The 13538-nt window shown below is 36.8% G+C and overlaps 1 protein-coding gene across 2 annotated transcripts in view; it reads right to left on the reverse strand.

Moving 5' to 3' along the window:
* Positions 1-221: 221 nt before the first annotated feature.
* The window catches only part of TSPAN8 (tetraspanin 8), a 32891-nt gene continuing 19574 nt past the window's right edge, over positions 222-13538 (reverse strand). The window contains exons 5-8 of one of the 2 annotated variants that reach the window (XM_033118709.1): positions 13344-13451; positions 9223-9357; positions 6330-6413; positions 222-2340 (exon numbers count right to left, since the gene is read on the reverse strand). In XM_033118709.1, the coding sequence (XP_032974600.1) occupies positions 2287-2340; positions 6330-6413; positions 9223-9357; positions 13344-13451 (381 nt within the window). In that variant the 3' untranslated portion in view covers positions 222-2286. Of the gene's footprint in view, positions 2341-6329; positions 6414-8234; positions 8574-9222; positions 9358-13343; positions 13452-13538 lie in introns of those variants that run through there. The other variant, XM_033118708.1, reaches the window with a different exon arrangement.

The following is a 13538-nucleotide window of genomic DNA, read 5'->3' on the forward strand; positions in this document are numbered from 1 at the left end:
AGGTTTTGAGTCACTTAGACTGAATCACAACTCCTCCACTTAACTAGTTCCGTGACCTAAGGAAAGTTAGTTAACCTCATTGGGCCCAAGTTTCTTCATCTGTAAATTAGGTCTAATAATTGTATTCGCCTAAAAGGGTTGTTCTGGATTAAACAAGTTACTCTATGCAAAGCGCTTAGAATATTTTTAGGCATATAGTAAGCTCTCAATAAATCTAAGTGTTATTTTTAGCTACAATTTATTGAGTGTCTATTATGTGCCAAGCACTGCAATAGGTACTGGGGACATATAGACAAATAAGACATAATCAGTGTCTTCAAGGAGTTGTAGTATACTAACAGAGGCAACGTGTGAATAGATAATTATAATAAAATATGGCAAATTTATTTATTGACAGATTATGGGAAAACCGAATAGAACACGATCCACAGCCAGAGTCTGGGAAGGAATTGTCGAGGTCTGAGTCTCAGTTCTGTCAATTACTAATGGTTTGGCTCTGGACAAGTTACCTAACTTAGAGCTCCAAGTCTCTATTTTCTCACCTGCAAAACGAGGATAATAGTTGATAGTATCTACCTCATCAGGATGTGGTGAGAAGAAACAAGGTAATAAAAGTATAGTTTCTGTTATAGTTCCCAGGAGAGACATGTGCTCACAGGAGGACAGTTACTTTAATCATCAATAGGGGAGCACAGAATCAGGTTACCTAACCTAGTCCAGGACTCCCCCAAATTTCCCACTCCTTACTGGTCACTCCGATCTACTTGACAATGACTGCCATTCTTCCTCCTGTGCCTCCTCAGAAGAGGAGGTTGAGTTTGTCATACTTTTCTAATATCAGCACAGATTGGTACAACTGCTTTAGAAAAGTTCTTGACAGAATCTACTGAATATAAATATATGTATACAAAGCAATTCCACTTAAGCATATCTACCTAGAACTGTATACATATACATACTAAAAGAAGTAAAAGAATGTTTATAGCCGCTTTATTCACAATAACACCAAATCAGAAGGAAACCCAATGTCCATCAACAGAGGGATGGATGATATATATTGTGATATATATTCATATACAATGGAATGCTACATAGCAATGAGAATAAAATACAGTTGCATGCAATACTGTAGATAAATCTCACAAATGAAATGCTGAGGAAGAAAGAAGCTAGAGTGCACATTTTACTATTTCATTTATAGAAAATTCAAAAATAGGCAGAATGAATTTGCGGTCATAGAATTCAGAAGAGCAATTACCTGTGGGGAGGAATTTGCTGAGAATGGCAGTGGTGTACTGGTAAATGTTTAACAACCAGCTCTCAAAAAAAAAACAAAATCACTGATGTTTATATCATATGTCAATTCCCATGGTATAAATACTCCCACCGTGGTGGTTTTCAAGCTCCCATTGTGATGTCACGGAGCACAGTTGGGGAGAGATGTATATGGATACAGTCTGATTGGGCACATAGGTATGAGCCAGCTCTAGCACACCCTGGGAGGTGTCATGGAGGAGCATTCTGGTGTGCCGGAAATATCATATACCTTAATCAGGACACTGCTTACACAGGTGTACGCTTAAGATTTGTTTGCTTTATTGTGTATATTGTACCTCAATAAAAAGTAAAATGCAAACATGTCTGTGAGAAGTAGAAAGATAAAAGCAGTTAAAGCTATGTCCCAGAGGAAGGTCCAGAGAGGAACTAGAAATTCAATGGCTAGAAAGACAGCACTCAAATCTTGTCTCCATAAATGGATAGAGAGAAAAGAAAGACACTGTTGGTAGATACTGGCATAAATAAAAAGGAGATGGTGACTCTTTTAGCTGGGCCACTCTCTCAATCTTTCAGCTGGAGATTTAATTCAATCTCATCACTAATGGTCGATATACCACACAAAAGGGTGTTGCTTCTGAAAAGACCAGATGCTCTGCCTAAATTTACTATGGCTCTGTCACTCAGGGATGAAGATTATTCCACTGGATGGCTCCAGATGAATGTTTTAAGCACAGTACCACCTGAACACAATACGATCAGACCAACAAAAAAGCACCAGTGTAAAGAATGTTATTTTTATTTTGAGTACAAACGAACATTTATATCATTTTCCTAGTATTATTGTTCTAAAATCCTAAATATGTTCAGTATATCTGGGGTCTAGATAAATGAGAAATTTTAATAGGACAGCTGCCCCTAACATATACAGTACTCATATGTTTACAGTTACAAGGCCAAAGCAAAATTTTAAAGGAGTTTGACTGATGATACCTCGACACATCCACAGATTCATTTGTTCCCAATCTGGCAGAATAGGACCATGGAAAATACCAGACCAAGTATCTAGAAAACAAAACAACAGGATTAACATGGAATTTAAGGGGAAATGCTAGAGACATAAACAGCCTGAAAGAACATTATACATGAAAATAGTCTGGTTACTAACCATTTTAATTTTATTTATCTAAGTCATCTCTCTTCTTGGGAAACTAGAGACTCCAATGGGACAACAGAGCATTGAGAAAGTTCTCTGAGTACTTCTGTGTTTTAATCAGTTTTCGGCCAGCCAATCCACCTCCAACCTGCCCTATTTGATTGTGCAGTAGTAGCTGCCACCAAACACCCCACTCTTCTCGAACACACACCCCCTTTTGTAGGACATCTTCCCTGGAGCTTGGGGAACGCAGGACTCTGGGGGCTCAATGTGTCTACTGCTTCCATAAAAGGGTTATGATCATCTGGTCTAGATTATCTGCATAAAAATCAAGGAGTCTAGAATTTCTCTTGCCATATTGTTAGGCATTGCAAGAAGAATGAAAAAAAAAGTGTTTTCTTAAAAAACTTCTAAATCTATGGAGAAGAGCTTAATTCAGGAATTTCCTTTGAAGTGAAAAAGCACCGTTAAAAATCCAGGACATAATTTCTGTCTCATTAAGCGACTCTCCCAAGAATTAGGGACTCCAAAACTTGCCCTAACTGGCTCTGCAGTTGGGGACTTGCATGCTGTGGCTTTGTTATAGAAATGACCCAGAAAGACCGGTGGGTATTACGGATGGAAAGTTTCCTCCCCATTAGCCTGCTTTGAGGGGAGGCAGTAGGAGGGCTAGCTGCCATTTATGCTGAGTCATCTCAAGTGCTGCTACTGTATTGAGACGTCTTGTTTAATAATTCTTTCCTGGAAACGCATTTCAAATGAGTACTACTGCCCAACATTGCTGTCTTATTAAAAAAAAAAAAAAAAAGTAGGCACCAATTCTCTGCAAAAATAATGATTTTCATTCAGAATGTTCTCAATGCCACTCTTTTAGAATGACTTCAAAAAGCTCTGAAATGTAGTCTTTTTGTCTTGGTCCCAAGCCTCAAGTCTGGGAGACAAGCATCAGGAAAGAATAAAGAAAACGGGCAAAATACTGGAGAAGGCAACTATCACCTTTCACTGTCACATCCTTGCAACAGAAGCCACTATTCATCAGCAGACTAGACAGTTAATACCCCACTTTCTTGCATCTCACTGCCTCTGAGAAGAAAATTTATCCTCATTCCTAAAAATAGCAGGTAATTAAAAGAGATTCATCATATGGTAACGTATGTGAAGAGTCAGGATAAACTTGCCAAGTAGTGTGCATGATGAGTTCCCATATTCTGGAACAGTCTAAAAAATGTTATAAAATGATCCTTTTTCTGTCTTTTAACTGTGCTATTCTATTCCTAAGACCTCCTGTCAGGATAACTTTTATCCTATAAAGTGATGATGACTATCAGTGCCAGTGGCTTTTTTTTTTTCCTTAGTTAAAATGAGACGAGAACCTGCTGATCATTTTTTGTGCTTGTAAGTTGCACAAATGAGGAGAGATATGATGGTCTGGGTATTTAATTTGGAATAATGAGATTTCCAAAAATGTCCGTAGGTAAAATTTTCTTACACAATGAACCATTTTTGCATTGATTCCTAACAGCCGACCTAAGAAGAATCCCTCAGGTATTTGGTCTTAACAGAGCCTTGAAAATAACTAGTGGCCCATTCCATCAGAACCCGTGCATGAACAGACTAATACCGAAGGTCTAAATGCCAGAGACTAATTTTTTTCATATGGTATTTTTTATGGAGATAGTCTGAGTATATTTTCTTCAAAGATATATTTGCCCCTGTTTTCCTTCTTAAAAATATTTATTAGAGGGATTTTTCTCTCTCTGATTCTTTGTGATTTCTTGAATTTGAACTTGGGAAACGGAATGGAAACAGGTGTAAGTGTTAGGCAACTAGTATTATTGACAATACGACTGACTAATGTACATTTTTTAGATACATTTTTACAGATTGAATATCAGAAGACTATTTTCAAACCTCCTTAATGAATAAAAAGAGGGACTATAAAATAATGTTTTTCCCTTCAAATCTGGAGGTTTTAGATTGAGAGACTGAAACAAAAAATTCAAACAGTTCTTTAAGCCATCTACATATAGTGCAGAAATCACACTTAATTGTCATAACTAAAAAAATGTTCTATTTTATGATATTGACATATATAAATTCCACACCTATTAAAAGGGTTTTATTAAGGTATTCTCTAATCATCTTTAGAACAACCAATAAAAGAGCTAAATATGTAATGAACTCATGGAGTTTACCAATTTCATAGAATGCTGAAATGCTATTTCTCTTGTAATCTTATTTTCCATTAAATGTATTTAGATTTTGGCAATGCCTTTGGTTATGATATCAGAGACATCACTCTCCCCAGTTGATTATATCCTTATTTTCTCTGGCTTTACTTTTGAGAAGTTTCTTCAAAGCATCTGTGGGTTGGAGCTAGTCATGGTCAATTTACATCTAACATGGAATTTGATACTTATATTGACACTTACATTAAATACCTCATTTAAAGCCAGCTCTTTCAATCATTCATTTAAAGTCCACTCTAGCAACATGTATGTGTATGTGATCTATGTTTATAAATGTATGAGTATAAATGCGTGTGATTCTTCACTCACCTCTATGCCCACAAGCTCATATTTCTAAATTAGCATTAACCCAGAACACAAAGCAGAGAGATAAAGGACATTTCACAAAAGGCAAAACAGAGAGAAATAGACTTCATATACAGCACCATTTAACTTTGGTCCTGTATCAGACATAAAGAAAGACAGCCATGTTTCCAGCAGAGAATGCTTCATAGTTAGACCTATTCATGTGGGCTACCAGGAAGTAATACTCAATATCGCAATTTATTGCTTAATTGCCCCTACCTTTTCTGTAATGGCTGGCTGGGGCATTCCACTGGTAACCTAAATGACCACTTAGAACACTACATTGCTTCAATCCCAGCAAACATTCCAATCTGGCAATGACGTGGCACAAGAAAGAGGTAGAAAGCTACCAGAAATCCCAAGGAGGACAGTGCATAGCATTCCATGAGAGTGAAGCAGCAGTCACTCAGCTGAGCGAACGAGCCTCAGAGGCATTAACCTAAGAGACATCCCACACATCATTAGGATTCCTGCCAGTGCAATGAACAGGACTGGGAGCAAATCTGACGCACTTGATATCTAAATGAACCAAGAGCTAAGATGATTCCAAGAAGGCTTCTCTGAAATAGTTTTAGTTAATCTTTCCGGCAAAGTGTTTAGGCCATGCAAAAAGTATCCTTTAGGTTCTTAAGAAAATAAAAGAGCAAACATGCCAAGAAAGTCCATCAAGATAAAAATCCTATGCAGAATTTTTTTTTCAACAGCAATAATCAAAATTATAAGAGTAAATACATAAACCTCAAGTAGAGCCTCCTTAGAAACATCTCCCAGTGAGTCCAGAGTCCTTACAGTGAGGAAAATCAAAGGCAACTCTCTGGAGTTTTTAGAACTTGTTGGATTTCTCCAGAATGGAATAGCAGGAAAACAGCTCCCCACACTCTGGAGTTCGGTTTTTACTTTCAGTCTCAAAATCAGGAAGAGAGATGAGAAAATGTAAAGGTTGTATTTTGGATTTGTTTGATGCTTTTTCTTTCTACCTTCAGGAACTTTAACTCTTGTAAATCATTTTCAATGGGAAAAGTATATCTGGAACTAAGAACTAAGTGGAAATAAATTCAGTGTTTATTTCCCAGTAGAGAGATCACTCAGAAATAATAGGCTTAGCCCTGCTCAGTTCATAAGATTGCAATCCCCTCCCCAGACCCAAAGCCAGTAGAGGGAGATGATGGCCCTTGGGTACTTGGTACCCAGTGCTTTTCTGAAGCACCTGGTTTTTATTTTTCTCACCATAAATATTTGTTAGAAGAATTAATAAACAAACAAGAGAATGAATAAAGAGTCAGTAATGCAGGATTATACTGTACCTCAATAGCTGCCAGTCCAAATGCTATTCCAATAATTATGATAATGTGTTTTTTAACTAAGTCTTTTATCAAAGAAATGCATGGCTGTTAAAAATAAAACAAAATATAAAAAGTTACTTTTAATTAAATTTTAATGACCTTATTTGAAAAAGATTCCCCCCCCCCCATTGGGTTGACTTTTTACGTTGTTACCAAGAAACAAACTCAGCAGAAAGGAGTTGGATTATTGCCTCCACTTCACGCTCCTCCCCACTCCAAAAGGTGGAACTTAAGATTTTTCGTATCTTAGAAGGCATTTGAGACACAAAATTTTGCTTCAACTATGTCATTGCTGAATCTAAGGATCTTTAGTTATAAATAATAATTTTATCCTATATTACAATTATTAATTTCAGAGCTGTTATCATCTGGATTGTGTATTTTTTTAGTTTGGTAATCTGCAGCAGACAGTTCCCTGGTTGGGGTTTCAGCTAATTGTAGTGCAAATTTTCATTTTTAAATAAAGTTTTTCAAAAGTCCCTTACTGATATTTATCAGGTTTATTTTTACCTTACAAAGAAAAAAAAAATCATTATGTCCATTATTATGTCCTTACTTTAGATAAAAATGAGAATTTGGAAAGTTGCTTCTCTACTGTATTTTTTGAAATTTATTCAAACCAGCATGCAATTCCAAGCTTAAAACATTTCAGACCAGACCTAAAAATACCAAAAATTGTAAATTATATGAATAATTTTAAAAATGCAAAGTACTACACAGTGTAATAGTGCTATTATCTGGATTGCCAGAAAAGATAGCATTGCTATCTATGACAGCCTTTATATGTGCAAAGGGCTAACAAAAATATTGCTATTTGTTAAATAAAAGTTCTCCATAAGGCTGAGTAAAACAGTTTTTCCCCCTTCATTCCTGAAGGCAATGGGTTTCTCCATTCTCATCTGATCCAAAGTGGTAAACATTAGAAGAAATTATTATGTCATTTAGGATTAACCAGGAGATTAATGATTGTATCTACTGAGTCACATTTGTTATACTCAAGGAGTTCTCTCCCCCTTTCCTCTCTACATAACCAGGTTATCTTGGCAAAAGAGAGGGGGGAAAAAAGAAACAAATTATGGCCCATTTCAGATTTTTTACTTTTCCAGATTTCTTGTAAATGACACAAGGCAGATGGAAGTATTTTATGAATTTATGTCTTTCCTTTTGGGAAACTGCTGCAGCTTTCAGCCTATACTCAACTGAATTATGTGTGAATTTAGAGAGAATGCCTATTATTTTTTAAGAATAATGCTAGGGCTTTTCAAAATCTATCCTGAGGAAAAACGTCTTTGAGTTGAATCTTTAAAATGAATCAAGGAGACCATAGCAATCTGCAACTGAATTTACTAATTTCCTCATTATCCTAAGTGGAAGCCACATTTGTTTACACCATATTTATTTCCCTCTTCCTTGTGGATATTGTGTCACTAGAATTAGGTAGGAGGAAGGACGCAGGAAAGAATATAAAAAGTAAGAATAAAATATTTTTACTGACATTACTTGGACAATAAAAAGACATGTAGTCTGATAGACAATGTCTCCTCCATGTGTTACCGTAAATACTAGTAACGGCAATTCCCTTTCAGAATAGTCTCCTTAATTTTGATGATTAGTAAAATCATTAGGGATATGATAGTCTGCAGGAGAGAAATTTCTCCTGAGATACTTTCTATTTCCTAATATAAAATTAACCTCAGTAGCCATTACTAAACCAATGCTAGATTGAAAATAATCTTTAGGTGTTACAGAAATTAATTCATTGAATTATAATAGCTGTTATATATCTTTCTCCCAACTAGACTATAATCCCCTAAAGGATCCAGAAGTATGTCTGATTCTAGCAAGGGTCTGTCAGACACATAGCAGGGGCACTAAAGAATAACAAAATAAATGAAACATTAATATCAATTGTCATTTTTATACACATTCCTTCCAGGCCAAAGAAACAAATTATAAAAAGCTCTATGGTTAGAGACAGATACCATGCCCTCTAGGAAGCCATACTTTGAACCCCGAAGACGAAGTTAGATGGGGTCCCATAACACTTTGTGCCTGCCCCTATCCAAGCAATACCAATAGTTCTTTGGGTTGAAGTTGCCTAATTATCTTTCTCTCTTCCCTGAGAGCAGACACTGTGCCCTGTTCAGGAATGGATCTCCAGCGGCTGGTAGAAGGCCTGGCACATAGGAGGTGGTCAGTAAGTATCTGATGAATTCAGCAATAAGAAATATGACATTGACAAATTGCCATCCACGAGTGATATAAATATGACATCTACAACACATAAAAGAGAAACCCAGATTTTTCAATTGACTTTAAATATCTGGGGCAACTTTTAAATTGGAGTAATAATTAGACCAATTAATAAGTACACTTAACATCCAGAGCTGAAACCCCAAAAAGGCCAAGTCTTTTCCTTATACCTATACGATTACTTGAGAAAAGGAACATTAGGAAAAGAAAGATTTAATTTTAAAATTAAAGTGAAAGCATAGAGTTCTAGAACTTATGTTAAAATAGAAGAAATAGAGAATAATGATTAAAGTCACCAAAGAGAGAACAAAAATAAACCTTTATCTGTTAGTTTGTACTTTGCCTCCCTTTGCAGTAGAATGTTCCTCTGATCTATTAGAGTTGAATTTAAATGATGCCAGACTCACAGAAGAAATGAAATATTTTCATCTTCTTTATATCCATTTTTATCTTTAAATAAGGATTTCTTTTTTATTTGGGAAATTCCTAGGACTTTTATTATCATGATTCCCATTAATTGCAATTTAATTTTTTGTAAAGACTGGCATTGTGAAAAAAATTAACAGAATGACTTACTGTGCCAAATTTGATTTCTTCTTACCTGTTTGTAAACAGTCTTGCCTTCATAAACTACACAAGAAGAATCTGGCGTATTTGAACATTCACACGTCTCGTAGTTGTATTGAAAATTATTACCCCAGTCAGCAGCTCCATTGACCAAACCACAGCATTTAAACTGTTTGATGAAAAATAGATACAAAAAGCAGTCACTAAAGAAGATAAAAACACTGTCAATACTTTGACTCATATTCTTCTGAAACCATTCTTAAGATGTTTCTTATACTAAAATATTGCGTAAGTTACCTCACCTACATCTCTGAATGTAGAAGCAAAAATGACAGAATTTTCATTTTGGTCTTAATATTAAGCAAGGAAAAATGAGTTGCAGATGCAAAAGTTTGAAGAACTTGGAAAGAAGATAAAAAACTCACCTTCCAGTTTTTCAAGACAAAAAGAGAGGCAAAATCAGATTTACATACCCTAGATTTTTGGACAGAAGCTTCCCAAGAGGTCCTGAGAGAGTCAAGATCTCTTTAAAGAACTTTTACTCAAAGGAAATGAGAGGTTTTAAAAATGGAATTTCCATCTCATGATCTTTGATCACTTTTGGAAGCTAGGAGGGGAGGGAGGAGTAAGAGGCCTCTTCAAGGCCAAAGAAAATCCTCAGCGTGCCTCAACTCGGATTAAATTTTACATGGACCTCTGTACAAGAGGGAAAGGGGTACAAGTGAGACAAAACTCTTCGAATATGTCAGAAAGATTAAGGCCCAGAACAAACCGAAACATGGGGAAACACTATGGGAATTTGTGGTCATGTTTGGGGAACAGAAAGAAGGAAGTGATAAGCCCAGTGACTCAGTCAGTGTACATATTATTAGATAAAAGAGAGAACTAATTGTTCTTCATCTTGTCCTGTTTGCTCCATTAGGGAGAAAACTCTTCATGGAGAGAGGTAGATTCATGGAGAGAAAATTGCTGAAGCAAATGAAACCCAGACTGGGTGGTTTTCCAGGCTCAGATGTATTATAATGCCAGGGTATTGGAAGAACTTGCACTTACTGGCTGGGTGACAACATGTTACTTAAACCTCTCTGTGCCACAGCTTCTTCAACTGTAAAGTACAGATAATAATAGTTGCTAGCAATAGTATTAATTTGTAGATTTGCTGTAAAGATAATAATGAGAAAATCTATGTGAAGATATGAAGTGCTTAGCCCAATGGCTGGCTTGAAGAAAGCACTCAATATGTGTTAACTATTATTGTTGTTTTTGCTTTGTGGTTATTCCCATTATGTTCTCACTGCACGTGATCTGTTCAACATTGACAGCAATTATTTAGATAAAGATACGGAAAGTATCTTTTCAACTCTGTAGCTGATTAGAGCTGGGGGTGATGATTAATACATTGGAGAACAGAATTGAGCTCCAAAGATGGTTCAAACCATGGACTTAAACTAACAAGTTTAACTGATGCACTTTGGCTCAAAGACTTAATTGCAGAAATATATGACTCCATGGGCATTCATATGACAAAGAGCTGGAGATGTCAGTTGGTCCCAAGGTCAATCAATATGAGCAAAGAAGGCAATCTTGAAATGAGCTCCTTTCCTGTTCTCATGGTAGACATGATTAATCGCTCACTCTTTCTGAGTAAATAATCTTGAATAGTATTGATGCAGATATTCCAGACCAAAAGGAATATAAGTCCCACTATGTGCAGTCACATGTCAGTCCATATTTGTAATACAATATACCTCAGGATTCCTTAGGGAGGCATAGAGGCCTACACACAGAAGACAGAGTAGGAGTTATTATAGAACGGCTAAACTTGGCATGATATCTGGTCACCAGATCAGATGTGGGAGCAGTTGGGGAAGAAGTCGGTCAGGACTTGTTGAAAGAGTTATAACAGATGGATGAACAAGGCACTACGCAGGGAATGAGACAATAACCTCTGACAAACAGTCATCACCAAGAATCCAAGAGGGGCACATTCCATTATTATGTTAGCGGAGAATATGTATGGGAATTCCCTGAAATCCAAAGCAAAAGCCACTTAATATCTATACCTTCTGTCCATGTGTGGTGGGCCCCAGATCAACCAGCCAGAGTTTGAGTTAGGATGTTTTTCCAAAGAAGCATTACAGATGGATGGATGGAAGGAAAGAAGAAAGGGAGGAAAGGAGGGAGGGAAGGAGGGAGGGAGGGAGGGAGGCAGAGAAGGAGGGAAGGAGGGAGGGGGTCCTGGTGGATAAGAGAAAAAAAACTTAGACTGTACAATAGAAAAGAACTAAGGGGTCCTGTGAACACAAGGAGCTTCAGACACAGGATTAGTGTATAAGAATGAAAACAATTCAGAATTGTGCTACAACAAACAGAACATTTAGATCCCCACTGTTGGCACTGAGAGCTTGGATACCAGGGACAATGTGCAGCAAGTGTGACTCAGGACACAATCCAGAGACCCAGTGGTTACCTGTAGTACCTTTTGTTCCAGGACAATTACCAGGGAGAACCAAGGATGCTCAGTCCCACCCAGAGAAGGAACTGAGTTGCCTAAATTCTTCCTGCTTTAAAACTGGATTAATCCAGGATGTAGAGTGGGAATGATCCAGAGGGGAGAGGATCAAGGGATGCAGCTATGGGGGAACTAGGAAAAGCACAACACAGAGAAACTTGAGCAGGGACTGACTCATATCAGGTTTTGGCTCTTGGAGATGATACTTCAGGCAGAATTTTTACAAGTTGACGTCTATACAACTGGGAACTGGGGAATGCTTTGGAAAAATATCATCTGATAAATGGCTCAAGGAAGGATGTTTGAAACTGAACAGCAAAGCTTTTAGAAGTCACACGATAGCCATTTTCAAAGAAAAGGTTGCAGTGCATAGACCCATCTGTAGATTTGCTTTTTCCTCTGAAACTCCAGAAGGAAGAACTAGGACTAAATGATGTAAATTCTAGGGAGGCAGTTTTTGTTTCAGATTAAGAAAGAACACACTAATCATCAGACTTAGATATAAGTGGGATGGGGTAGGATGGGCAAAAATTGGTAAACTGTCAGCTCTTCAAAATTTAATTGGAGGGTCGATGAACAGAAACATAAAATACTTCAGTCAATGAGAAGTCAGGGTAATGTTCTGTAAAATCCAGTTCTCCTCTAAGATTCTGAGAGTTTCTACGACATATGTGACATGAATGCTACATGTAGTTAATATGATGAGAATTACGAGTAAAGAAGGTATGGTTGGAAGGATTTTCACTGAGTAAGTAATATTATTTCAGTCAAGCTTTAAAGTACATGTAGTATTTGGAAAGAAAGAGAAAAGCAGTAAGCATCCAAAGATGGGGAATGATGCAAAGGCAGAAAGGCAGGGATCCTGGGTAGACAAACCTAGCTGGACTAGTGTTTTCATTATGAAGCAGTGTTTCATAAAATTAAAATATTAGGTAGGAGCCTTCAATGCTTGCCCAAGTTGTGACTTTACTCCAAAGATAGCAAAGCAGCCTAAATAAATAAATAAATAAATAAATGAGCAAACTAACTACAAACTGGGGGGAGAAGGGGTTAGTGTATTGATTAAAGAGAATTAACTAGTCACACAGACCTGGGTTCAAATTCCAACCCCGTCACTTGTCAGCTGTCAGACCTCTCCCAGCCCTAATCTCCTCATCTGTCAAATAGGAATAACGAGGATAATTATAGTATCCACTTCACAGTGTTGTTGTGCGACTTAAATGAGTTATTCAAAGGTAAAGCCTGGTGCATAGTGAGTAGTAATAAATGAGAGCTATAATTATTTTTATGAGGAGGGGGCCATGGAGTGAGAGAGAGGGATACTCTCCAAACACCCCAAACATACTATCTTTCTCAATGGTAAACATTCAAACAATTATTGATTTGGCCCAAACGAGGCTTAATCTGTCATAAAACATATCTTCTTAATCTCTGTCATTCTAAACTGCTTTAGAACGTCACAAGATGCTGAGGGAAAAGTAGAAATATTTGTGGATTTTTCTTAATGCACGGTAACAAAATCATCAGTCAAAATCTGCAAAATGGAGAGATTTTTTAATCTGTAAGGAATCTGCCTGTTAAAAATTAAGTAAACCCAGAAGAATTATGTCCAACTCCCCAAATAACCTGCGAATTCTAATTACCTCATCTTGAAATTTAGACAGGGCTTTCTGGAATGATTTTGCATTATCATCGGTTTTGCTCAAGAGCTCTACGTTTTCATGAAGAGTTGTATTCATAATTTGTTCAAACTGAAAATTAAAAAAATATTGTTAAATTATTCAAGCTGCAAGGTAGTATTTTGATTTTTCAGACTTTCCCAAAATTATCAAATATCA

The sequence above is a fragment of the Rhinolophus ferrumequinum genome, chromosome 10 (genome assembly GCF_004115265.2).
Source record: "Rhinolophus ferrumequinum isolate MPI-CBG mRhiFer1 chromosome 10, mRhiFer1_v1.p, whole genome shotgun sequence".
NCBI lineage: Eukaryota > Metazoa > Chordata > Mammalia > Chiroptera > Rhinolophidae > Rhinolophus > Rhinolophus ferrumequinum.